The following is a 27,243-nucleotide window of genomic DNA, read 5'->3' as shown; positions in this document are numbered from 1 at the left end:
TACAGGTGCTATTTCAGTCTAGACAAAGGAGGGGCGGGGGCAGAATCCCAGAAAAACTACCAACATTCATTCCTTAGTTATGTGCAAACAGAGACTCGCCAGTATCTCTAAATACTGAAATCAAAGAATGGGTAGGTTTCTCCAGCTCTGGATGTAATAGAGTGCTAACTCAAAGGATGATACCTAGAATGTAGAGCCTCAGTAATGCCTTTCAGAACCAACAAGGTATCTGCAATATATAGTTTTTAAAAATATACAAATTAACATCTATCTCCTTCTAGAATTCCTTTCATAATTAATTCCTAGAGGTCTATAAATAATAGTAATACGTGCAAAAATTCAGGGAGATCCCCAATGTTAAGAGATTGAGTTCATTTATATAACTCAGTGCTAAAATGCAAAATGCCACAGTCAGAATTCACACTCCCTAATCCCTCAGAGTAGCTAGATGCTCTGAGACCCATTAGACACACAAAGGCTGCTCTCTTCTCAGTAGAGTCCTGCAGCAGAGCTGCTCTCCAGGGACAAAGAGATTTCACAGGAGAACCACAAAGACATCGCCCCTCTCCGTTTCCCCACTCCCAGCTTTCTCACTTCCTGTCACAGTAGCACCAGACCACAGTCTCCCAGAAACAAACAAATACAAAGTGCTGGATTCTGGGCTGCAGGCCAACCGCATTCCAGGGCATCCTGTCTACCAATCACCAGCCAGAGCTCCCACTTTGCCCTGTTCAGTTCCTTATCATGTTCGGGAAAACAACCCTCCTCCCTGCCCCAAGCCAACACTGCATAGGACAAAGCTCAAGCCTTTAAGAATCAGCAGAAAGATATTGTGTGTGGATCTAAGGGTTCGGAGGGGGTGAGGGAATTTTTCAGATTTCTACTTGGCAAGTTTCTTCACTCTGGAGGCACTGCATTGGGGATTTTAAAGCTACCGCTGATAATACACTCAAGTCAGCTACATGTAATAAATGCATCCCAAAGAAAGCTCCATCATGACAATCTGATCTCCAACCCGAATCAGTCAATGGAATATTCCCTCCTGGAGAACCACTTTAGGGCACAACCTCTGTCACCTTCTCGATCACCCATTTCCACTGATTCCAAAGTCTTTCAAACACTTTTCCCCACAAGCATAAAGTTGGTTCCAAAGAGGCCCCACAGAGAGCAAACAAAGGCAGCAGACTCCACCCTACAAAGAGGCAGGATATAGGCACTAGCAGGTGCGAGGTACAAAGTTCCCTACTCTGCTAGGGACTGAGAAGAGAACCACTATGAATTGCACAGTAGCTCCAGCAACAAAGAAGTCAAGACAACAACCTCAGCTTTTTTTGCTTACCACTCCCCCACAATGGTCAGAAGCTGTCGATTTGGAGCCTCCTCAGAAAAGAAAGCCTCTCTTCCTAGTAAGGGTTCTCAGCTGCTTCCAAGAATGGGATAAATGATACATTTTTCTATTGTCTTGTACAAGCCCAATGGACTTAGCCCTAAAGCCCAGAAGCAAAGATGCAAACAGAAGTCAAGCGCTGTTAGCCAGGGATTCTTGAAATCCAAAATAACACTGTTTGCCCAAAGGGCTCAATTTTCCTTGTATAAAGGCTCCCTCCACACAGGACAAGGCTCAGCACCAGAGTGTTCTCAGACCAGAGGGATATTCCAGGCAACTAACCAGTAATATGCTACTATCTTTTTTTCCTCCTAGACTCCTTCCCCCTTCTTGGATCTACCAGAAGTACTCTGAGCTAAACCCTGATTTAGATAGTACATGATGCAAAAGGAACTGAACTAAAACAGCACAACTTAGAAGAAATTAGTCCATGTCTGTATCCGACATAACTAGGTGGAAAGAGGTAGAGCTGGAATACACACAACAGTCAGCCATTCTAGGGCTAGATACAAAATATTTAGCCACACTGTGTTTTAGAACCAAACTTCAACCGTAGGACCTAGCCGCCACAAACTTTATCACTGAAGCACACAACAACAGTTTTAAGATCTTACGTAGCATTGAATCAGACTGTTTTTCTCTCAAGAACAACTGAAAAATTAGTTATAATTGTTAGTATTCTTATCAGATTCTCCCTCATTCATTGCCCAGGCCAAATAAATCAGTCAATTAAGTACTATAGTGGGAGGTGGATACAGAAAACCAGACAAAAATAGTAGAGTCTAGTGGGAGAGCTTTCTGAGGTACTTAAAAAGACAGATGTAAAAGACACACCCCAGAAGACAAAGAACTGGACACACCTAAATCAATGCTACTGCTCCAAAAGGATGCTTGATAGATTCTTTGTCTCAACTCGAGAAGGAGAGAGGTAAAAGGGAGTGCTGACTCAGAAATATAGTGACCCCAGGGGAGGAGAGAAGGTAGGAGACCAGTATAGCCAACTGATTACAATTCAGCATGACTTCACCAGAGGTTCTGGTTCTAATTTTATCTCTAGGTGTTTGCAGACATATTTGGAAAACCCACCAAAGTACAATAATGATGAATGGGTAACAAGAAAGTCAATGGAGGGGCCCAAAGACTTAAGCTGAATGAATACTCAATGGCTGGAAAAGCATGAATCTGTTTTGCTATTTAACTTCCCACATACCCCTTTCTCACCAAATCATATCCAAAGCTGAAAGAACGGAGGGAAGGGGAGGCAGAGAAATGAATGTGTTTGGGAAAGGTTTAGCTACATTCCACTAGACAACATCCCGCATAGACTTAAGAGTGCCTGAGAATCCAACCCCACCGCGTGACAGTTGCTGGAACTCGGCTAACACACATCCAGTCCCTCTGCCACCCACCATCCCCCACCCGCCACACTCTGAAAAAGCCACACTCTGAAAAGAAGCGTAATTGAGATAGCTTGATGAAGGCACCAGCTGTTTCCACCACTCTCCCTCCCCCCAACTCCAGAGAACACAGTTCAAACTCACATCAAACACTTAATACAATTGACAGGCCAGTAGGAAGGAGAAGCCTGGACTAAAATAGCAGGAAGAGTGCCAACTGGTCCCACTTAGAAGGAATGCTTTCTTGGCTCAATTTAAAAATAAGAAACCTTTGTCATCCACTCCCCTCTGCTCAATTATGTTCTCCTTTCCACTACCTACCCCTCAGTGTCAAAAGGATTTCAGTTTCTTCTCTACAACTCCTTGATCTATTTTCAAATGTCAGAAAATACAGGGGAGGTGTAAGATTGAATATAAAATATCTGGTAGATTGGAAGGCTTCCTGGACTGTGAGGGCAAGGAGACGGGAGCCCACACAGCACCCTTCTCCGCATTTCAAGTAAGGAAAGAAGGGAGGGAACATTACATTTCCGCACTAGTAACCTGATTTCTCAAGGCATGGGTGGCCATTAAAAGTATTAACATGATCAGCCCCTCCCCCATCCATATTCTAAGTTGACCAGAGTTAGCCAAGGAGGAAGGGAAGGAAGCCAGCACTTCCTTTTCAGACAGGAAGTAACATTAGCCCTTCCTGCCAAGTTTTAAACAAATCGTCCGGTTGAGTTTCAATGTTAACATCCTCTCCTGAATTTATTCCACAATTTCAAAATGGAGGGGGCAAGTCCTCCATAACATGCTAATTGCTAGCATAACCCCCAAATCAGGTGTGATCTGTGATTACAAAACAATACACGATACCATGACAGAAAACTTGAAATTACCCATCTGTTGTTCACCATGCCCACTACCATGAGCCAGTCTTCACTACTTCGCATACTAATTAAATGACCATCCACCTGAGAAACTACATAATATGTAACTTAACTCAAACGTTCAGGTTTTGTAGTCCTCAAATCTGAATGATCAGGCTCACCTGGAAAACTTTTTTTAAAACATAGTCTCCCAAATCTACCTCTCCATCCCCCATACATCAATTTTTGGAGAGAATGCCTAGAAATTCATATTTTTAAAATGTTACCAAAGTGGTCCTGATGTAAATGTTGGGAACCACTGTATTGGCCTATCTCTGACAACCCTCTGACCACATTCCTCTTGCAAAAAGGACACAGAGCCCTGACCAGTGCGGCTCAATCGGTTGGGTGTCATCCCACAAAGCAAAAAGTTGCTGGTTCAATTCCCAGTCTGGGCACGTGCCTGGGTTTGTGTTCAGTCCCCAGTCCAGGCGCATACGAGAGGCAACTGATCAAGGCTTCTCTCTCACATTGATGTTTTTCTCTTTCTTCTTCCCTCCCCCTCTCTCTAAAAATAAATAAATAAAATCTTTTTTTTTTAAAGGCAGTAGTTATAAAATATATTACTTAGGTCTGCTTTACTGTTCACCAGACAGCTCACGTCATTATTCAATCTGAATGATTGAACAATCATTCAGAGGCACTTTGAAAGCATGGATTTAAATATAAGGATAGATGGAATGACACAATCCTAAATCCTTATATTCTAGACTCAGAATCTAGAAAGAACTGTCTCCCTTCCTTGGAATCCCGAGTTGCTACACTGGAGGATATCCTTATTTACAGTGCAGATTGGACAACAGGCTTATTTTTAAAACAATTCATTTTAACTTTCCTGCAGGGAACAAAGAGCTATCCCACGTTTTCAAAGACTGGTCTGGTACTCCATCCCAAAAGAAGTGCCAAAGTCCTAAATCCCTAGAAAACTCTAGCCCAGTTGGCAATATAACAGAAATAACCAAAATCTCTGAATCCAAGTGTTACCTCTGACGCATATCCAAGCAAGTCACTTTAAATTCTGGTTTAAGTAAGAGGAAGAGTAGCAAACTGTTTTTAGAAAAAACATAAAGAGAAATATTTCCACAAGGTAGCATGTAGTCACTAAAGATTTAGAAAAGAAGAATGGCATTGGAAGAGATATCTTCAAGACAACTACAAACATCTATAACTGTTAAGGTAATACATATGAAGCAGTTATTTTATTTGTTTAAAGAATTTATTTATTTATTTTTAGAAATGGGAAGGAAGGGAGAAAGAGAGGGGAAAAAATACCAATGTGTGGTTGTCTCTTGTGCACCCCCCACTGGGGACCTGGCCGCAACCCAGGCATGTGCCCTGAATGGGAATCAAACCAGCAACCCTTTGATTCTCAGGCCAGCGCTCAATCCACTGAGCCACACCAGCCTTGGCTCGAGCAGTTATTTTAAAGCAACTTCAAAATGTGAGAGAATCTGTGATTGCCTAGAATATTTCCTATGAAAGCTGATACAGTTACCTGACCAAAGGAAAAGGAAATGGCAAAGGGGAAAAGAGTTACATGACTGAAGTCATCTCCAAAGGATGATATTAAGCAACAAGATGACAACTAGATAGGTATAATTAAAAGGAAGAGGATAACCAAGTCAAGTTCCAGGGCTAAACTCCCAATGAGAGAGAGACAGGCAGACAGACAGACAACTCCTTCACTCCTTCACTGAGGGACAGACTAGCTATACCAGAAATCCAGAGAGGGGAAAGTAAGAATGGATGATTCAAGACATAAGTACTCTGTTAATCAAAAATCTTTAATTTTCCATATGGGGTTACCACAGAACATTACTAGTTGGTGCTTCTTCCTCAATCCTACCAAAGTCAATGAGGCCAAGTACTTCAGTACATGCTTTAATAACCCTTACTGATTAAATATACACATGTAAAAAGAAAGCAGATATACAGTTAGCTACCAAGAATGATTATCTCCCCCAATGTTCAAGACAGAAATATGGATATGGTGACCTATAAAGTAGTCCCTGAAAGCCATTAAATCCCAATGATTAGAGCTTTGGGGAACCAGGAATTTTTGTCAAATAAGCAAAGAAAAAGCAGCATATGAGTAAGGCAAGCACAGTATTTGGTCAAAAGCACATAAACCAAACCAACAAGTACACTCAAAAGGAAACTGTACCAGGTGTAGATTGTTACTTCTCCTGTTCACAGAAGACTGACCATGTAGATAAGAAGATGGAGAAATACATTTCTTTAGGGAAGAAAATTTTGATCTCACTTCCCAAATACATACAAACTTATTCTAAGTAATTGCCCTACTATTATTCTCCAAGACAAGGGTCATTAACCCATGTAAACTCTGCTACTCTGTAAATTATTTGCTGACTATATTCACAAGAACTTCTGCAGTGAAACCAAGATGGAGGCTAGGTCAGGTGTTAACTCCTTACAAATACACGAAAATTGTTAATAGCTATCGTCTATGGGGTCTGAAGTGATGAGACAAGGTCATCATTTCTTTGTACTGTACAGTACATGACGAGTTCCTACATTATCCTCCCCTTCTCCCCAACACACATCCATTGGATCTCTCTGAAAAGGTCCACTTCCCACATCTCTCTTGTTCACTGGTAACCACCAGCCTCAGGGCCTTTGCATTTTCTATTCACATCTACATGACTCCACCCTAATTTCTTTGAGGTCTCTCTCAAATACACCTTTAAGTGAAACCTTCCCTGACCACTCTATTAAAAAAACCTCACCTCCCCTCTTTGCACTTATTCACCATCCTATGTATTCTGCTTTATTTCTCTCAATAGTATTATCACACTCTAACATATTATGTACTTATTGCTTATTTATTTATCTGTTTCTTTCAACTAGAATGTAAGCTCTGTGAGGTCTATTTGGTATATACCATTTATATCCAGTGCATGGCATACAGCAGACTCTCAAATTTCTTTTGAATGAACGAAGAGGTTTTACTTTTTCAATGAAAACAAAAAGTTAAATTTTAGAAAAACAAATAAATTTTGCTTCATTTTTGTTTTTATACTTTTGTTTTTCTTAGGCCCATCAATTAGGGTCTCCTGTAGCCTCACCTGCAGGTTTGGCTGACCTTCAGGAGCACAGACATTCAAACAGCCAACTCTGCCCTGATTTAACAAAGTAGTCCATGGAGAGAGAAGAGCAGAAGGGTTATAGAACTCCCATTCCAACAAAGAAACAGTGGAAAGAAATCAGATTGGCACCAACTTCTCCTTTAAAATAGACTACTCTATTTTAAAAGTGTGCTGAATATACACCAGTTACTTTATTTCAATGAGATTTAGTTCACTTGCAATGAACTGTAGGTGCTTTGATAAAGGTATTGAAAAGTTGACCTAGTTTCTATAACAATGTCCTATGTCCAAAACCATCAGAATATATTTTGGTTTCTTAAAATATATGCTCCCTAAAACAAAAATCTTTCCACTCCTCAAAAAGAACTTTCAATGTGCTACTGTACTGCAATATAGAACAACATGGGAAACACACACAAAACTGATATTTATTGTGGGAAAAGTAAATTTCACTTGTTCTACTGTTAAATGAACCAAAATGAGTAATTAATTAGCAAATGTGGATGAGATCTGAAAATCAAAAAGATCAAAATCTGAATTATTAAAAGGGATCAATTTTCTTGGATCACAACAATTAATCCTAATTTAGATCTAACTGAAATAAACCAGAAGCGGTATCCCAACACTTGTACCTTTAGCACATGAGTACAATTTATTCTATAGTAAAAGTCAGAAACTTTTTCCATATCGTTAGTGAGGCAAAGCAACAGTTAAAAGACCAATAGCCTAAAGGGGAAAAAAAGATAGGGCAGGCAAAGGGAGACACCAGAGAACAGAAAAGCAAACAGAAACAGAAAATGTAGGAAACTCAATAGAGAGACTATGTGGGTTTTAAAATGTGGAGAGCTGGGTGAGGGAGTTATGACAGGAAGCTATGAAGTACCAACAGAAATTAGTTTAAATACTATTCAAAACACTAATTTCATGAGTTACTTAGTATACGGGAAAGGAAAAACAGAAGGGATGGAAGAAACCTAGAAGTTTCCAAGCAAGGGTGCATCTAACACATATGTATTTCCCACAGGTCATGTTTGACTTTTCCATACATAAAAGCAGACCTCTTTCTTAGAAGCACACTTCTCACAGGAAGCATTGACGAACTCAAAATTTCTATATGTCTCGGTTTTGCAAATGTCCACAAACAAGGATTGAAACAGAGAATGTTTCCTGAACATAAAAGAGGAAGGTTTATTTCAAGAAAAGGAATAGTGAAAGCCTGTCTTCATTTCTGTATAATTGTTTCCTGTACAACCACTCATAATGGAATGTTATCCTACAAAATCCTGGTTGGACAAGTGAGACTTAGAGCTAAAAAATCTGGTTCGAAGTCGGAAGTAATAAACCTAAACTAAGCTTTTTCAATCAATTCTCTGCCAAAATTAAAGTTTACCCAGGGATGCTACAGTTCTGTCTCTTATAGATACAAAAAAATGAGGGAAACTTGTATTGTTTTTTCTTTCCTAAAGCATCTAAGCCTCTCAAGAAATTACTGTAAGATACTCAAGCTTTGCCACCAATTTCTCTTGCCCCACTCACATCTCACTTTACTTTATTAAAGGTTATCCATCCATTCCCACAGCACCCTTCTTCTGGGTAACCACACCCACGCAACTCCCCAAACGTACCTATTACTAAAGATACTTTTTCCCCATTAAAAAAAGTTAGCTTATCTATCCAGGAAGCCCATTTATTCTATCACATACTTGTCGCAACAATCCTATGAAATGGTTAAAATTATTGTCTTCATTTTACAGACAAGGAGACTAAGGCCTAGAGCAGTTAAACAACTTACACAAGGTTACACAGCTTGTGAGTGGCAGAGCAAGATTTGAACACCAGCAGTCTGGCTCCAGCATCCATGCTCTTAACCACTGTACTATGCTGCCTTGCCTCTCCACATTTATGGAACTCCCAGATTGGAAAGTTCCTGTTTGGTCAGCATATTGATCAAAAAATAAAGAATAAAGCATTTGTGGCAAATGTTAACAATTGGTGTCTACGTGAGTAAGAGTGTATAGGAGTTATGTGCTATTCTTGCAACTTTCCTGTAAGTTTGAAATTCTTTTCAAAATAAAAAGTTAGAAGTTGCTTTTATCATTATATCATGAGACATGTTTCGTGAAAGTAGTGACCACATTACCTGTTGGCCAGCAACGGCAGCTTTAGAAAAAGAAAACTCTGGATCCTTAGTGTCCCCACTACATGCCTGATCTAAACTGCCCACACCTCTGGAGTCAGACTGAAGCACTCACTGGAGAAGTGGCCCTAAAAATGGGGAACACTGTACCTGAACCGCAATTGCAAATGTGGGCCGTGTTCTCAATGATTAGTATGTTATAGTCAACAACATGCAATTCCAAGTTGAATTAGGGGGGGAAATTACTTCCAAAAGTACATTATACAATGTGAATAAATACAAATCAATCAATACTCTTCTTTCTCCCCTTATTAGCTCTAACCAGAACAGCTGTTTTTCTGTCCGTACAATCTCCCTGCCAGGCTACATCTCTGTTCTCTACTGCAAACCTTGAAGGCAGGTGCATTTAGGCAGAGCAATCCCTATTTCAGCTCCTAATGGCATTTAACCCCTTTTGAGAGGGAAGAGAACATAAAATCACATACTGAGTATCTACAATTCATTCCTTTACGCAAGTTCCTTGTTATTATTCTAAATTATCCATGAAAATGTGGGTTCTTAAACTCATAAAACTTCCCAATACAATTTGTGAACAAAATCTCCTTAAGGTTCACGGTGGAAGCAGTGACAAAAAATAATGATATCCGAACACACTTTTGTTCAAACACTGATGTTCAAACTATTACCCCAAGGTTTTTATGTTTTTATTAACAAGTATAAAAACCATTCACTTCTGACATGGCTCAAAGCAATACTTCCCTGGTGCCACCCTAAAATGTTCTGGATAATAAGTTCCTCTCCCCTAGTTCCTCTCCACTCAGTGGTTGAAGTTAACAGCTGCCTATGTTATGAAATGAACTGATGAGGACCCTTACTTTTTTTATACTATTCTTTGAAATGCTTGCCCAGAAAGTAAATAGGATTAAAGAAAAATTAAAATTTTAAGTCTTCAGTATGTCAAGAAACTTTACTTAAAAATGCGTCAAAACTTCCTTAAAGTGTCAAAGGTGGAAACTATAGACTACAGTAAAAGTTTCAAAATTACATTGCAATTTTATTAATCTAGGTGGTATTGCTTCCTATCTCAACTTCCTTTCAGCCTCCCCCAGAAAGGTCCCTCAAGCATTCCATCAAGTGCCTATTTAAACAAGGCTTACTGAGCAGCACCTCAGTATATATCAGACACTCAGATAGTTGTGAAGAAGAGAATACAGAAATAAACTAGTACCTACACTCAAGCAGCTCACAGTCTAGAGGGGAAGACACAAATAAACAATTTTAATACAGTGTGATAAACATTTGAACTAATTGCTATGGCCCTCTGCCCTGAAAATTGGCATTATCATTTTAAACCACATGCCTGAAAATTCTCTAGAAGAAGTAATTTCACTGGTAATCAAAAGCAAGGACTGACCCTCTGCAAGATAAAACACCTTTCCTTCTAGCAAGGGCTTATTTTAGTTTTGGCTCTTTTTTCTATTCTCTCTGGAAAATGGAAGTGTATTAGTGATTAAGCCCATAGACTTTGTAGAAAGTCAGCCCAGTGTTTAATTCTGGCCTTGGCCACTTACAGACAGTGAGATTTTCAACAAACCTCAGCTTCTCTGAAGCTCAAATTCCTTAAAACACATAAAAACAAAACAAAAAAACCCAGTTGTTGTGGGAAATTAAGTAGCACACGGAGGGGGAAAAAAAGAGGGAAAGGGGCTGGCAGTTAGTAACAGGACCATCAGGTACCAAAATAGAAAGCAATAAATTACACAGAGTTAATCATTGTGTTATTCATTTGAATAGTGATGTTTGCTTAATTTATTTGCATCCATCCATAGAGAGCAACTACCTCATAAACCTAAGGGTGAATTTCAATTACTGGGAGCTTTTTTTTTTTAATTTCCAACGGTCTCAATTTTTATACTAGCTGAAAGAATATGTTCTAGCCCCTCTTGACTTCCCATAATTGAAAACCCTAAGAAAAGCACTGGAACTCTAACCACCCACAAGAGACCCCCACCTGGAGCACGGACCATACCTTAGTCATACAACAAAGAAACCAACAGTATACCGGAGTCAAACAAGGAGAGAAAAATCTGCACAACTTATACTTGCTTGTCATTTTTTTTATCCTAAAACCAAAATGAGGAGTAAAACAAAAATTAAGAGATTTACTTATATGCACCCCTTATATTTCCTGAACTAGAGCTAGCAGAGGTGAGGTAAAAGACAATCTTCCATTTGATCATCCGAAAGGCTCTATAGTACATACCAGTCAAAACAATGCTTCGGTTCGTGGAAACAGTCCTGGACTAGGATGCTCGCTGCAGCTACACAAAGCCCAGTATTTAAATCTGGACCCAACTCACCACCATCCAGTCATCCAGAACCTATTTTCAAACTGCCTTTGTACTCCTTCAGATTCCCTCATCCCTCCCCCTAAAGGTTGAATGGAAAACCGACACTCTGGCAGCAACATGACCAACCCTTCAAAGATGCACCAAGAAACCTTCTTAGGCTGGAGTCAAGACAGAAAGAGCATTTGAAAGAAAAATTGGAAAACATTAAATAAGAACTACCGCTCAACAGACTGCAGTACACATTGTCTCTTTTCTTTTTAACTGCACTTGCTATAATCATGACATCCAGACATTAAAAATCTTACTGCAGCCCTTGCACAGATTGTATTAAAAGGAGAAACAAAGTTGTTTCCTATGAAGCCACAACCTCATAAGGATGAAATCATCCTGCAAAACGTACACTCTCACTTCTAGAAAAGAAATACAAGGAAGTGTTCTAGTCTGAAAAGAATTGAGTGGGGGAAGCACAAAAGTCAGAGATAACAGACACATATCACTTTAAAGCTAATAAGCAGCTTACATATTAAGGCCCATCTTGTTACAAGTAGGGCAGCATCTAATCCAGCTATAATTTTCAGACTGATTCGCATTTTCAAAAGGAGAAGGAAGAGAATACCAGTTTTCAACTACTGATGAGTTGGCTATATAATTATCTAGAATCGGTATTTCTGCAAGAATGTATTTGCAAGAACACCACAGATCTTAAGATTAAATGTAAGATAATGAAAGCACAGTCATGGGCCTTCAGCTCTTACAGATTTCTGATTTCACAGCAAACAAAAACCTCACCTCCAAAAAAGAACTTTCAGTTTGGTTTAAAATAAGAATTCCCCTTCTGCTTTCTCAAATGCATTCTGAACACTGAAGTTTGTATAAGTGTTTTCTCTTAGCCTAACCTTATTTAATCCATGGTCCTTTAAGACAGTACAAAACTGCAAATTTTTCCAGGTGTGTTGCCACTTTACTCAGGTGAACTAAACAGCACGATTAGAATTTCCTTATCCCTTTCATAAACCAAACGTTATCGTATTTACAGACTGAACATACAACTCCACAAATCTCTGCCATCAAAGGTAGTTTTAGAAGAAAAGGAGATTACAATTCAGCTAACATGGACCCATCTGTTTTCTTTTATAAGGCAAAGCAGGGAGGCAACGTCTAGCAGGAGAATGAGGCTCCCACCCACCACACCTGGAAAGTAAAAGAGGGACCCACCCAGGAATAGCAGGGCTGAAAGCCATCTGGGCGGTTCAAACTCTCTGAGGGGGAAAAACACCACCATTTAAGCTGCAAAGCTCCCTGCAACTTTCCACTTCCACAAATCTAATGATAAAAGGAGGGATAAAAGTTTCGAAACACATTAAGAACCATATGTATAACCAGCTTCCTACCCGGACAAATTCCTTTCCCAACCCACACACAACATGCCAAAAAAAACCCAACCTTTGGTTTGGGCTCTGAAAATACAAGTTTGTTAGTTTAACACACAAAAAAGTATAAAATCAAGTAACACTCCAAAACGTAAATTTATGGAATTGCTCTTACCCCTCTAAATCTATTCATCTCCCTCTGTTAGAGAGATCTAGAAGTTTGTTTCTGGGTCTTGAATATTTTACCTTTTTTTAATACAATAAAATTCCCCGAAGTAAGTAGAAAGGAAAATTAGTAATTGCTTAAAAGTCACCCGTCAGCACAGCAGTCTCTCTCATTTTTAAATTCCCTCTGGTTACCGTAAGACAAAAATTCGACTTGGCTTATCCTCCTTTACCCGTCTGAATATACACATTTTTTTAAAAGGCACACACCTCAAATGTGGACTTGTAAAAACCAGTCCTTTCAGAAAGAAACCCAAGGCTTCGTCAATGTGTCGAGAAAGACAAATCCAGCAAGGCAGTTGATTTTTTCGCCACCTCTTCCTCCTTTCAGGATCTTTCCTGGTCTTCTTTCTCTCTCTCCCTCTTTTTTTTCTCTCAGATCCAACACCTAAAATGGAAGTTGCACCCAGCCAAAGGCTAGGGAGCCTGGGTGGTGACAAACTGATCTGGCAGCCCTACCCCCTCGCTTTCCTAAGTGATGTCAGCCCCTGAGAACTTCCAATAGGAGCCAGGCATAAATCAGGGAGCTGATTTTATCCAATAGGAAACTTTATTATAGGAAATTAAAAAAAAAAAAAAAGGAGAGAGAGGAGGAGAAAGACAGAGGGAAGTTTTATATATATATTAATATTTAAAGTGGAGACGGTACAATCTCTGAGGAATTACTGCAGAGCTCCAGGGGGCCCAAAGGAACAGGGCTTTTTAGAATGACATGCCGGAGAGTCGGTTCTCCTGATGGTGGGGTTCTTGTTCCCTCTCCTTTCCTTTCCAGGTGGGGAAAGAGAAAAGAACTGATTTTATTTGCCTACTGCTATTTGGTGTGTTGCTTTCTATCCCAAAGCATTTTCCCAAAGGAAGATAGGAAGGGAGGAAAAGAGAAATCCTAAAAATAGGACTATTATGTGTTGATAAGGATAACAGAGGATATCATTGTTTTGGTTTAACTGCATTCAAGCTAATTAAAAAAATAAATGCCTGTACTTAACAGTTCTTGATGTCTATGCTCTCAACAAGAAGGAAGCTGAATCCACTGGGCTGTTGAGGAAAATCACTGTCCTTCCATTTGTCCCCAAATTAAAGTAATGTGGGTTTGAGGGGCAGAATAAATGGAATGCAATAAACACACAATATTTTAGGGGAGATAACAGCATGTGTAAGGAAAAGTCTCACATCAAGAAAATTAGCTTTCTTTGTGAACTTCAAACTTAGGATTATCTAGTTCATATATTTTTACACTTGTCCTAAAAAAATAAAGATTATACAAGTATTCTTTTTATGAGTTAAGAGTTATCTTAATATGTTCTTAAATTAGGCCATGAAGAACAGAGACTGGATTTTTTTTTTTACATGCTTGACAAAGACTACTATTTCATGTTCATTCAGGGGTTACTAAACAAAGATGATAATGATGAGATGAAATTTTCCTTTTTCTATCTTACTGAAAAATCAGGTCTATCCTGTAGACTGCTGCCAAATGAATTATCATAAAGTTTTTATAATCTAGAACAGTGGTTAAGAACACATGTTCTGCAGTCAAAATGACGGGCTTTAGACCTTCTAAGTACATTCAGTCACTTAAGTAAATATAGTACTTACTATGTGACTTTGGACAAATTATATTAGCTCTAAGTGCCTCAGTTTCCTTAACTATAAAAGGCAGATCACAGTTATATCTCTCTCACAGGACTTTTGTGAGAATTAAAATACACATGAAGTTCTTAAAACAATGTATGACACAGTATAAACTCACTAAGATTGATTTGTTACTATTATCAGTATCTACCCTGCCCAGAAACACTCATTGGCTCACCATTGCCCAATAATAGCAACCAGTGATGGAGCATCTATCAGATAAGAGGTACTCTGCACTCATTATCTATTAACTTCTAAAACACCACCATAGAGATAATATTACCACCATTTTTTAAAAGATTTTATTTATTAGCCCTGGCTGGCGTAGCTCAGTGGATTGAGCGCGGGCTGGGAACCAAAGTGTCCCAGGTTCGATTCCCAGCCAGGGTACATTCCTGGGTTGCAGGCCATAACCCCCAGCAACCGCACATTGATGTTTCTCTCTATCTCTCTGCCTCTATCTCTATCTCCCTCCCTTGCCTCTCTAAAAATAAATTAAAATAAAATCTTTAAAAAAATTAAAAAAAAAAGATTTTATTTATTTATTTTTTTAGGGAAAGGGGAAGAGAGAGAGAGAGGCAGAGAAACATCATTGTGTGGTTAGCTCTCATGTGCCCCCTACTGGAGACCTGGCCCACAGCTCAGGCATGTGCCCTGACTGGGAATCAAACCTTCAACCTTTTGGTTTGCAGGCCCACACTCAATTCACTGAGCTATACCAGCCAGGACTATTACCACTATTTTACAGAGGGGAAAATCAAGGCTTAACAAGGCTAAGAAACTTGCCTGAGCTCATCTGGCTAAGAAGTGAACCCCTCAACAGTCTGACTCCAAAGCCCATGCTCTTTCCATCACCTTACACTATAATCAGGAAAAAGGCCAAGTTCCTCATCTGCTTTCAAGGTGCCACATTTATTCATTCAAAACATTAAAGTAACACTTATTATTAACCCTAATCTGACCTTTCCCTATTCTCTAAACTGGACTTCCAATTCCACTCCTCCTCAGCATAAATGTGCACTTCTCATCAGGCTGATCTAGTTATTATTTACCCCCTCGTATTTGGTCTATAGTCTCACAAGCCCTCCTATTAGGTCGAAAGTGGCCAAAAAGGACTCCCCCATAAGTGTTGGAAAACCAAGCAGGCATCACAGCACTTGTTTGATGAGCTTGAAAGAAACTAGAGTGGGAAATGAATACCTTTAACAGAGAAATGAACAGCCTTAAACTCTCTATATCTAAGAATCATCTCCTATTAACTTATCATGTCTTCTACCTCTACTTTCCATCTATTCCTGTTCCTCCACAGCAAGTTCAAAAGCGAAAGATGATTACCAAAGTAAAACAACACAAAAATATTTGCTGATCTCATTGGTTCATTGATGAGAGCCATATTTTCAATACTGAATGATTTTCTAGAGATGGACTGGTCTTGTTTCCCTCATACCACCACTAACAACCCAACATACCACCACTAACATACCACCACTAACATACCCAACTAAAAACAAGTATTTTGCCTTGGTTTTTTCATGTGTGTGTATGTGTGTTTCTGTCTCCCCCACCAGAAGTTCCATAAAGGCATGAACAGTGTCTTTCTAGTTCCAGTATATCCCAAGAGCTCAGCCTTATGTCTCATATTTAGCAACAGATGAGTGAGTGAATAAAGTCTCTTATTAACTGTGCAATCCTGGACAAGTAATTTAACACCAGTGAATTTGTAGATTATATTCAAAATAAACTTATATACAAATAAAAAAACAACTTAGTGGTGGAAAAGTTGTTAAAATTTAAATTTATCTGAAAGAGCTACCTTCAGATAAAGTACCTCAGGGATTAATATGCACCAGGGAAAAACTGTTTACACTCCATTAATAGAAAATAAAAAGGGTAGTTCCACTTGGGTTAGTGTGAGCACCTACTATGAGCTAGTAAGTGTCAAGAATAATGAGACAGACACATTTCCTACTCTCAGAAAGCTTCAATTCTAAGGTGGGGGGAGGGAAAAGATTAATAAATATCAGATGGAGGACCATGCAGCGATTTAAAACAGACTAATGGGAATGACTTGTGGTCTGTTTTAGATTGGCTATCAGGGACAAAACCACCGGGAGGTGACATTCAAGCTGAAATCTGAATGGTAAGAAGCAGCCAACCATGAGAAGATATGAGCAATGGTAACTACTAATGCCAAAGCTCTGAAGCGTGGAGCTGAAATACACTGGATCCAGCAGAGCCTTTGCAAATGGGGAGGGAGGAATAGGCAGGAATCGGAATATGAAGGGTTTTATAGGTTAAAGAAAGGAGTTTTATTTTATTGTTAGGTAGGGGAAAGCCTGTGAGGGTTTTAGAGAGCAGAAAGGTATGATCTCACATTTTGAAAAGATCAGGCTACTTATGTGACAAATGTGAAACAAAAGTGAAAGCAAGGACATTAGTTTGAAGGTCAAGTGGTGGTGACAGGCAGTTCACTACAGTGGTACCAGTAAAAACGGAGAGAAGTCAGTGGATTGAGGACATAGAGAGACAGTGTAGTTTTTTGTTTCTGTTTTTTTTCCTTCCTTTTTTCTTTCTTTTGCCTTTTTTATATGCATGAAATATTACATTCAGCAGTCAGTTTACAACTCTCAAAGTTTAACTTTCCCACTCACAACCATTGCCATTTACTTGCACACAAAGAAAGACAAGATACCATTAAATGGTGAAAGATTCGGGGAGAACTGGAAAATTAAACTGCATTTTAGCCCTGACTGGTGTGGCCCAACTGGCTGGGGGTCAATGCACAAAGTGAAAAGTTGCCGGCTTCATTCTTGGTCAAGGGCACATGCCTGGGTTGTGGGTTTAGTCTCTGCTCAGGGTGATTAAAAAATAAAATAGACTGAAACTATATATGCCAAGAAGGTATTTTAAAAAATCAATTTAAAAAAAAAAACACTGGCTATCTATACAGAGGAAAACAAAACATTTTTTATCCTTTTTTACCCTCTGGTGGCTACACATTACCATCCCAAGTTTGTCATTTTTGAAGCCCTAGGTAGGATGGCCATTTAACATTCCCTTTAGAAATTCAATATAAGATTTAATTAAAATAGTATTGGATTAAAAAAAAACAACCACCAAGAAGTGAGTCCTCTCTGCTCATCTAGTAACAGTATATTCATGAGGGGATAGGGTATTTATATTTTTGTTACAGAACTCCACAGAATCATCTATAACTGCACCAGTGCACCACTGTGTAGTCCCTTCTTGATTCCACAGTAACAGATGCCACAAACAAGTATTGTTCTGTCTTTTTTTTTTGCTTGCTTGCTTTTTTGTGTATCTGCACGCTGCAGACAATATCTACGATCTGTCCTTCTGTTAAGTTTCATGTCCTTTCACGAATTGCTTCCTCTTCAAAATATGACAACTGCGACCGAAAATGTCTTCTGTTCTCGTTTCTTTTTCCATCTTAAGAGTAGAGGTCTCAAGCCACAGAAAATATTACCTGATTTGGAAATGCTTGACACTCCACCCGCCCCCTCCCCAATTGCTTAGTCAACTACCTCAAATCCTCTTTGAAAAAAATATTAGATGCCAATAAAGACACAATTGAGCGCACCATACTACTCACCCCTCCACGTCTCGTCCCTTTGCAGGCTCCCCTTCCCTTAGGCGTCTTCCTTTTCTACCTGCTTTTGGCCTCGGTGGTGGCCGCTCTGTTTCCATTCATCACACTTCGTCATCAATGGCTTTGGATTCAGCTGCTTTCCTCCAGTGCTGGATATCAGGTGACATCTCACCAAAGCCAGGAACTGGGGCCTAAAACCCACAGGGGGAAGACCCGCCGTCCGGACTGACAATGTGGGTTAGCATTCTCTCTAAAATGTTTATAATCTTGAGATCATCACTTAATTTTTCACATCGCCCCTGAAGACAGCTGTTTCCAGTCAGCGAGTGTGCTAAATGAACCATCTATGGAAAAGGCACTGGCGACCACTCCAGACGGGATGTCCTGCTAGTCACCAGTTCTCCAAGATTTGGGGCTGGAGCGGAATCTGGGAAAAACCTGAATTCAGAAACTAGCCCAATGGCCTTGCTCCTGAATATCCCTGACCTTAGAAGATATCTCGATGAGAGATTGGGGGACGAGGTGCAAGGAGATCCCTCCAGCAACTTTTTCCTCCATTAAGCCTAGCGCGCTCTTAGCAATGCTGCCGCCATTTGCAGCCGGTTCAAAGAGAAGCCGGAAGTGTCCCTCCAGCGCCCTGAAGCCTGACTGGAGAGCCCGGACCCTGTTTTCGGAATGTTTTCATCCCGAACTGAGAGAGAAGGCGGCCGCCGAGAGAATGCCTCCCACTACCTCTCGCAGCCGGACCTTCTTTCCTCAACTCTCAAATCCCTCGAGATTAGCTTCCCGCCCAAAGTGCTCCTCCTCCTGTGATTGGCTCTCCCAGAAGCCTTTGGCCAATGGGATGACATATCTCAGCAGACGTAATCCGAGAGCAGGGGAGGAGGGAGGACCTCGGCCCTGCGACGTATAGTGCGCGAGGGCAGTGGCGCGAGCCGTGTGGCGCCAGCCGCGTGGCTTCAAGTCCTCCCTGCCACCACTTTCCAGTGCATGAGGATTCTGGGGCCTGCAGCGAAGAGAGGGCATCAGAGACAGAGTGGCTGCAAAGCCCTTGCGGCTGGAGCTGGCGGTGAGGGTGAACCCTGATTTCCGGCCTCCGGAATCCCCACGCTCCATTCCCAGAAACCTTCGCGCTAAGGAGTATCGAGTCAAAGAAATTGGGCCAGGTCACTCAGAGCTTGCGGGGCCTTCCCTGAAGCTCTGCTTCTCTGTCATCTCCGATTCCCTTGGTTCTAGACAGGAATGGGAACCGGAACCTCAGGTGACTCACCTAACTGTGCTACTTTCTTTGGTTATTCTCCTGTTGCCAGGCAGGACATTGGGAGGAAGCAAGGTAGGCTGGGTAGGAGGACCCAAGTACAGAGAGGTCGGCAGGCACAACTACTGCAGAGTTAGTCCAGGTTGGTTCTGGGGGCAAGTTGGCAGCTGGTGGATTGGGAAGCTTTCCCAGGGCCTCGGTCTGGGCCCTTGCAACAAGCGACGAACTTCCATCCCCATCTCTCTGGTTGGGATGGGAATTGAACCTATCCTTTTCTTTTTATTTATTGATTTTAGGGAGAGAAACATTTATTTGTTATTCCACTTATTTATGCAATCACTGGTCGATTCTTTTTTTTTTTTAAGTTAATTTATTTTTTAGAGAGAGGGGGAGGGAGAAAGAGAGGGAGAGGAACATCAGTGTGGTTGCCTCTCTCGCGCCCCCTACTGGGGACTTGGCCTGCAACCCAGACATGTGCCCTGACTGGGCATTGAACCAGTGACTCTTCGGTTCGCAGGCCGGCACACCATCCACTGAGCCACACCAGCTAGGCTCATTGGCTGATTCTTGTATGTGACCTGATAAACATACCTTATATTAATTTACATTTTCATTCCTCTTTCCTGATAGTTTGACGTTAACTCTTCTGATCCTCAGTGCCAGCTGACAGAAAACTGCATGCCAGGAAAGGAACATCAGCTGCGCAGTGAGTGTATATCAGGTTCAGTGCAAAATGCTGGAAATGTAGTCAACTTAAAGTCAGACTATCCAGATTGTTTTGATTGGGGTAGAATGCTTAATTGTCCTTTTACCATTATTAATTAGCCAGGTGATCAACAGAACTGACCAACCTAAAGGTCAAATTTCTTCGCCAATTTGTAGGTGGAGTCAGGCTTGCTTTGGTGAAGAACATCTGAACAAAGGGTGGCAATGTTCTTATTTCTGTGCGGGACCTTCCCACCAACTCCAGCAGCTTCTTTTCTTTACTGTGCACCCTCTGCTGGCTAGTGTGATAGAGTCAGCTCAGAGAAAAGGTGTGTACACTTACTAGAGAATTTTATACTCCATATTGTTTTTTGTGTTAAATTGAGGATTATACTCACGGAAGTATGGCATTCAGGAAGAATATGGGTAGTCATCACTGTAGGAAATGAGTCTCAGCAATAAAGTGAATGAGGAAAGTTCAAGGATAACAGCTACCATTTTGGGGGTGATAGTTGTTACATGCCAGGCACTCACAGTGTTAAGCAATTTTACCTGCATTGACTTAGTTAATCTTTAAAACAGCCCTAAGACGTAACTACTGTTATCATTCCCATTTCATAGATGAGAAAAGTGAGACTCAGAGGTTACATCATTTACTTGAAATTCAAATCTAGACTTATCATGTGAAACAACTATGATAGTCTTCCTTGAAATAACCTTAGTGCAATTTCTGGGCTTATGGTTCCTCAACTCACACTGTTATCTCTCACTTACAAATTTCCCTGCCATTTCAAAGACAAAAAAGAAAAATTAGGTATAACCATGGTTCTGAAGTGTACTCTGTCTTACCCACAGGAATCTGATCTGTTAAAACCTAGGTTTGTTAATAGACCAACATGTGTTCTCCTGCCAGTCCCAAAATCATATACAGGAATTCCCGGTTCCTCCGGTTGGCTTTTCTGCAGCTTTATCACCAGCAACAGAGTGGGATGTTCTGTGATGTTCTTCTGCAAGCAGAAGGTAAGAGACTACAGCAAGTCCTCGAATAACATCACTTTGTTCAATATTGTTTCGTTATAACATTAGTGAGGGAAAAAATTGATTCCCAGTTGGGGGCCACTGTCTGTGTGGATTTTGCCTTTCTCCCCATGTCCTCGTTTTCTTCCACATCCCAGAGATGTTCATGTAGGTGAATTGGCATGTCTGAATTGTCTCAGCCTGAATGGGTATAGGAATGTGTTTGAGAGTGTACCCTTCAGTGGAAGGTATGCCTGTCCAGAGTTGGTTCCTGCCTTGAGCCGTGAACTGCCTTACAGGCTTTGGCCACTTACAACGCTGAACTGGAATAAGCAGGCTGGAAAAGAATCACTTGCCTTGTTAATATTACTCTTTCTTACATGTGTGGAGAGCTTACGTTTATTTCAATGTTTAATATTGAAGTATTTTGGTGGTTATTTAGAAGTTTGGTGACATTTTTGTGACGAGAAATATACTGCAAGAACTTGTTTATATCAATTAGCCTATGGTAAAACTGGTTTCTTTATAGTTATTTAGCTTAAAGCTGCAGTTTCTGAGAACTTGTCAATGACATTGAGGACTTATTGTAGTGGGGACTCAGTTGAAAACTCACCACAGAATAAGGTAAAATGAATTTAGGACCAGGAAGTGGAGGACAAAACCAGGGGGGGAAAAGTTATCATCACCTTTGAGCTATTTGGTAAAGAGATGTTTGTTTCTAGGACAGTTATATTTGCAAGAGTGAAAATTAGACTATGCCTTTTCTCTTAAAAAATGAAACTAATTGTGAAGTTTCCGTAGTACATATACTGTAGAATAGGTCTCATATACCAGCCTTGTGAGATGTTATATATATGGTGAATGAATTGAGGTCCAGAGAGTTAAGTGACTCTCTGCACCTGTTAGTTCTCTTAGTAAGTGAAGAGTTGAGATTCATTCCTTAATTCAGAATAAACAAAAAGTGTCAATTATCTGTTTTATGATAGTACACTGTACTGGCATGGGCACGCAGTATACATGAAAATAAAGTCCTTTCTAGTAAGAAAATCATGTAAGGGGAGACATTCAAATAGCCAGTGTATTCAAGTACTGAAGTATGATAAATAACATATTGGGGTAAGTATAGGCTGATATAGCAGCATCCTTTACTGACTTGAGGAGGTTGGAGGGTGGGGGTTAGGGAGATTTTCTTGAAAGAAGTAACCCCTTAGGGTGAGTTCTGAAGAACAAACAAAAGTAGAAGGAAGTGAGGAAAGATTTTCCCAAACACAGAGAACAATATAGAGCTGGAGAGGTGACCAGAGATTTGCGAGTGGCTCATTATGACTAGAGTGCAGGCTACATGAGGTGTATGGATGAGATAGTGCTAGAGAAATTAGCAGCAGCCACATAAGGTCTATAATGTTATGCAAAAGAAGTAGGTGTTAATCTCAGAACATTAGTAATTGTATTTATTACAGGTTTTAAGGTCATGGTCAGATACCTACTTTTTAATCTGTTTATGACACAGTACACAAGAGGCAAAGTGTTTCACATCATAGACTTCCCTTCCACCTCTTTGGAATGTTCATTTCTTTGGCTAAAAGGAGAAACTAGAAGGGAAAGCCAGGCAGTACTTGGGCAGCTGAAATAAGGTCGGGGCAGGAGCAATGCTAACATTATCCTTACAGGGATGGGCACAGGGGACTATCAGTCACATGCTGATTTTCTAGAATCATTTGCTAGCAGCAGCACAAGAGCACCACTACTGGACACTCGAGCCATCTCAGGCCTCAGTCATCCCCACCACACAGGTATAGCAGCGCTTTCTGGTAGTCGCCCTTGGTGTCTTGCTGGATGTAATAATACAGGGACTTGCCATACTTTTTCTTGAATTCAGACCTGATTTTCAACATAACCACTTCCCTGGGGGAGATCATGATTCTAATCAAGACCTTGCTGCATGCCCCCTTACCCTTCCTGGAATCATACAGTTGGTCAGCAAAATATAGGGGCTTGGTCGGATACCTACTTTTAGAAACAGGACTCTGGCTGCACAAGGATCACTGGATTATTTGTGGGCAAGGATAGGAGGCTCTTTTGTAATCCACAAGAGGGGAAATGGTGGCCTGAACTAATGCATTGCAAGCGGAGAGAAATTTCTGGCTTTTGAGCTGTTAAAGAGAATTTACATAATGAACAAACTGAACCAAGAAGCAACATAGAGACAGACAGCAGGCTGACAGCTCAGCAGGAGGGAGGGAAGGTGGTTAGGGGATGGAGGGATCAAGCAAAAAACAGAAAAGGACTCATTGACATGGACAATAGTATGGTGATTCCGGAGCGGGGGGGGGGGGGGGGGGGGGGGGGGGGGGGGGGGGGGGGGGGGGGGGGGGGGGGGGGGGGGGGAGAGGGTGGGTGGAAGAGGGTGTAAGGAGGGTAACGGTAATGGAAAAAAATACTACAATAAAAATAAGTTACATATCTATATATATTTACATGTATAAGTGTAAATATATATACATATATAGAAAGAATTTACAAACCTTTTTGCAGTTGAGTATAGCCTCTGTATCCAGACCCCATGTTCACATCTTTTTTTTGCTGCTTACTAACCACGTAATTGTGGGCACACTACTTAAATATGCCAAAATTTACTCATATGTAATAACAACTACTTCATAGGGGTCCAGTGAAGATTAAATGAATACTGGTAAAACTCTTAGAACAATACCTGGCACTTAATAAGGACTCAAAAAGTAGTAGCTTTTTAAAACTTAGACAAGATGCAATAGGTGAAGGAGAATCAACGATAACTTCTAGTGTTCAGGTTTGAACTGGGTGAATATGATAACTGTATTTTGAAATGGACAGTGTTGGTAGGTGAGGAGGGATGACTTCACTTCTAGAAAGGTTGCATTGGAGGTACTTGTGGGACATCCATATAGGCATGCAGGCTGTGGCATCTTCAGTATCTCAAGAAAGATACCTGGGCAGAGGTAGAACCTGGGAATCATCAGCAAGCTTTTCATATTTGAAGCCATGGGAGACACTGAGACTATCCAAGAAGTGCCCATAAAGTAAGAAGGTGGTTCAGGACGGACCACTGCCTGTAGGCAGTAGATAGGGCTCAGGAGAGAATTGAGCTAATTGTCCACATCCAAAGCTCATGGCCTTTCTATTAGATCATGAGCAACCTGTATAAATTTTTTTACACTCATGTGACTCGCAGAAATTTATTCAGTGAGTATTTGATCCCCTACTCTGTATCAACCACTGGGTAAACCTCAGTGAGCAAGAAGGGCATGGATTCTGTCCTTTTAGTGAAGATGGACAGTACAGACAGCTAAATGCTGTGACAGCTACAGAATACCTCTCTGTGCCCAAGAGCACCTGACCCACACATGGGATACAGTGGGGGAAGACCTTCTGAAAGAAGTGATTGCTCAACTACATCTTGGTTTAGCTAGGTAATAGCAGAAAGTTCCAGGAAAGCAAAAGTAACACATTTTTTCCTTCTCCTTGAATTTCCATGGAGGGAAAATGAGAGAAGGGGTAGTACATTTGGGTTGTAGTATCTGTGTGTAGCTCATAAACATACCAGTCTGTGTGAGGTGACCAAGTGTTTGGGTTTCCTTCCAGGTGAGGTTGTCCCAGCCCATTGCTGTATCCTGTCTGCCTGCAGCCCCTTCTTCAAAGAGCGCCTGGAGCAGGAGAGGCCAGCTCAGGGATGTAAGGTGGTACTGGAGCTGGGCGGCCTGAAGATCAGGACACTTAGGAAGCTGGTAGACTTCCTGTATACCTCAGAGATGGAACTATCTCAAGAAGAAGCCCAGGATGTGCTTTCCGCTGCCCGTCAGCTCCATGTGTCTGAGCTAGAATCCCTTCAGCTAGAGGGTGGAAAATTGGTGAAAGCCCCTCAAGGCCGAAGACTGAACCGGGAGTGTTTACAACCTCCAAGCACTGCACCAATCTCTGCCAGGGTGGTGGCATCCAGCCACCGCCCTCAAACTCCACTGCCTGTTACTCAGACTCCCTGTCCTTTCGGAGCAGTGAGATTGAAGTTGTCAGGGAAGGATGAGGGGCCCCAGGACAAAAGCAACCGCCAGAATGCAGAGAACTTGTCTGGCACTCTTCTACTCAAGAGGAAGGTCAGAGCCTGCACAGCTCCACAAGAAGAAAGCTCTTCACCATCAAGTCACAGTCAGGGGTCTAAAGAGAACAAGAGTGATGCCACTCTTGGTCCTACAGAGCTTTCTCCACCCAGTTTGGATCCGTCTGTGGATAAGCGACTATTGCCCAGAAAGATCAGGCTGAGCCGTTCAAAGCCATCACATGATGTCTGCACATCCAAGTCTTCCAGCATTTTAAGCGGACCCAGCTCAGTGCCTGCAGCCCCTGGCCGGCGTCTTTGGCGACAGAAGAGCATAAATAAAGTGCCAGAGGACAAGCAGAAACCAGGGAGAGCTAGTCCTCTACATAGCACCCCAAGCCCATCTGGTCTTGGAAAGATGGGTGGGAGTAAGAAACAGAGTCCTGAAGTCAGGGCACCTAACTCAGACTCTGCAGAGGAGGGGCAGGTTGGAAGAGTGAAACTTAGGAAAATTGTCAATGGGACCTGCTGGGAGGTGGTGCAGGAGCCTCCCCTCAAAACCTCTCAAGTTAGCCCTCATGTCCCAGAACCTGGAGACTCAGGAGAGCCTCCCGGGGCTCAGCTATCCTCAGCTAACCAGCAGGAAATATCTACTACAGTAGACCTGGGTCAGGACTCCCCAGTGTGCTCTAGGCTAGAAGACATTCTGCTGTCTGCTAGCTGCTCCCCAGACCACCCAGTGGTGAAGTCTGAGTTTGGGTCCAGTCCAGAGCTGGTAGGGAAGGAACCTGGGTTTGATATTGACTGCAGAGAGGAATATGCATTCGATACAGCCCTGCTGGGGCAGCCCTGTGAAGCTGAAGAGTACCGAATCACAAGCGTTGCTGCCACCAATGAGCTGGAGGAGATCCTAGACTTCATGCTATGTGGCTCAGATATTGAGCCACCTACAGGATCTCTGGAGAGTCCCAGGGCTGAGGGCTATAGAACTCCTAGTTATCACCTGACAGAAACAGGAAAGAACTGGATGGAAGGGGAAGAATGGTATTTACCGGACATGGAACTCTGGCCCAGGGAGCTCACAGGATTGGAAAAGGAACCTGTTGGTGAGAACAAAGAACCAGTTGAACCCATTAGCCCCCTTGTCATACCCTCTAAGATTAGTGAAGGGGAGGTGCTTTCAATAGGAAGCTCTTGGATTCAAGGCCAAGAAACTCCCAGCTCTCAGCCACTGGATAGTCAGAGAGAGAGACTTCACATTGACTCCCTTGACCCTCCCCAAAGTTCCTATGGGGTCTTCTCACCTCCCTGTTCTAACTGGGTGGAGACTGGGCCAGAAATGTCCCTAGCAATGGAAGAAGTGTTGTACCCTGCTCCAGAACCAGGAAAGGAGGTACTTATCAACTGTGAACCAATGGACCCACTCTCTGCCAGTCCTGAAGAGGAAGAAATTGATGTGGTAGACTGGACATCAGAGGGGAGACTGGTACCCACCGGTATTCCTTCCGTGTGGCCTGACCCTTCCTCAGAGTCAGAAACAGAGGTAGACATACTAACCTAGTGGGAAGGCACCTTAGGGGCACTGGGCGGATAAGAAATGTTGGTCAGCAAAAGAGCTATTGGCATTGAGGCTAGGACATGTCCTATGTCCTGTCCTTTTGGCACAAGAGGCAGGCATACCCCTTGTTCTGTAGGTCCTGCACTCCCCCTCACCCCCTGCCCATTTCTGGGAGTTAGGCAGAACTCAAGTAGTACTATGGGTAGGAAATTATGAACCACCTTATAATTTACTTCCCAGTAACAAGTGGAACAATAAACTGTGTGGTCTCCAACTCTAGTAGGTAACAGCCAAGGCCAGGTCTCCCAGGTTATGAGGCACCGCTGATCCAGGAAAAATTAAGTACACCCTGCGCAGTAATTCTGTGTCAGAGAAAATGTTCCAGAAGGTGTGAAGCAGTGCTGGGGTGGAACATGAAGTGGGTGGGAGTGACAGGACATTGTCCAGCACCTTATTGAGTGGGGCTTATTTATTCCCAGTTTGAGAAGTCTTAGCCAAAATCCCTG

The 27,243-nt window shown here is 41.7% G+C and overlaps 2 protein-coding genes across 10 annotated transcripts in view; one reads left to right on the top strand and one right to left on the bottom strand.

The window, feature by feature from the left end:
- Positions 1–13,334, bottom strand: part of CTNND1 (catenin delta 1) — a 48,982-nt gene extending 35,648 nt beyond the window's left edge. For 7 of the 9 annotated variants that reach the window (XM_036029470.1, XM_036029472.1, XM_028514775.2 and 4 more), the window contains exon 1: positions 13,096–13,334. The gene's annotated coding sequence lies outside the window, so the exon portion shown is untranslated. The remainder of the gene's footprint in view (positions 1–13,095) is intronic. The other 2 variants (XM_028514778.2, XM_028514780.2) reach the window with 1 other exon arrangement.
- Positions 13,335–20,886: 7,552 nt separating this feature from the next.
- Positions 20,887–27,048, top strand: BTBD18 (BTB domain containing 18). The gene is made up of 2 exons (XM_028517471.2): positions 20,887–21,110; positions 24,729–27,048. Exons 1-2 carry the CDS (start codon positions 20,987–20,989, stop codon positions 26,738–26,740), a joined length of 2,136 nt encoding a protein of 711 aa, XP_028373272.1. The 5' UTR covers positions 20,887–20,986; the 3' UTR covers positions 26,741–27,048.
- The last annotated feature ends 195 nt before the right edge of the window (positions 27,049–27,243 follow it).

The sequence above is a fragment of the Phyllostomus discolor genome, chromosome 6 (genome assembly GCF_004126475.2).
Source record: "Phyllostomus discolor isolate MPI-MPIP mPhyDis1 chromosome 6, mPhyDis1.pri.v3, whole genome shotgun sequence".
NCBI lineage: Eukaryota > Metazoa > Chordata > Mammalia > Chiroptera > Phyllostomidae > Phyllostomus > Phyllostomus discolor.
The sequence above is the reverse complement of the archived record's forward strand: the minus strand, read 5'-3'. Positions and strand labels throughout refer to the sequence as shown.

Excerpts from the sequence above, each read along its gene's own strand:
- BTBD18 (XM_028517471.2), top strand. The coding sequence starts at position 20,987 with ATGTGTTCTCCTGCCAGTCCCAAAATCATATACAGGAATTCCCGGTTC. Across the intron at positions 21,111-24,728 it reads TGTTCTTCTGCAAGCAGAAG|GTGAGGTTGTCCCAGCCCAT; the intron begins GTAAGAGACTAC and ends GTTTCCTTCCAG.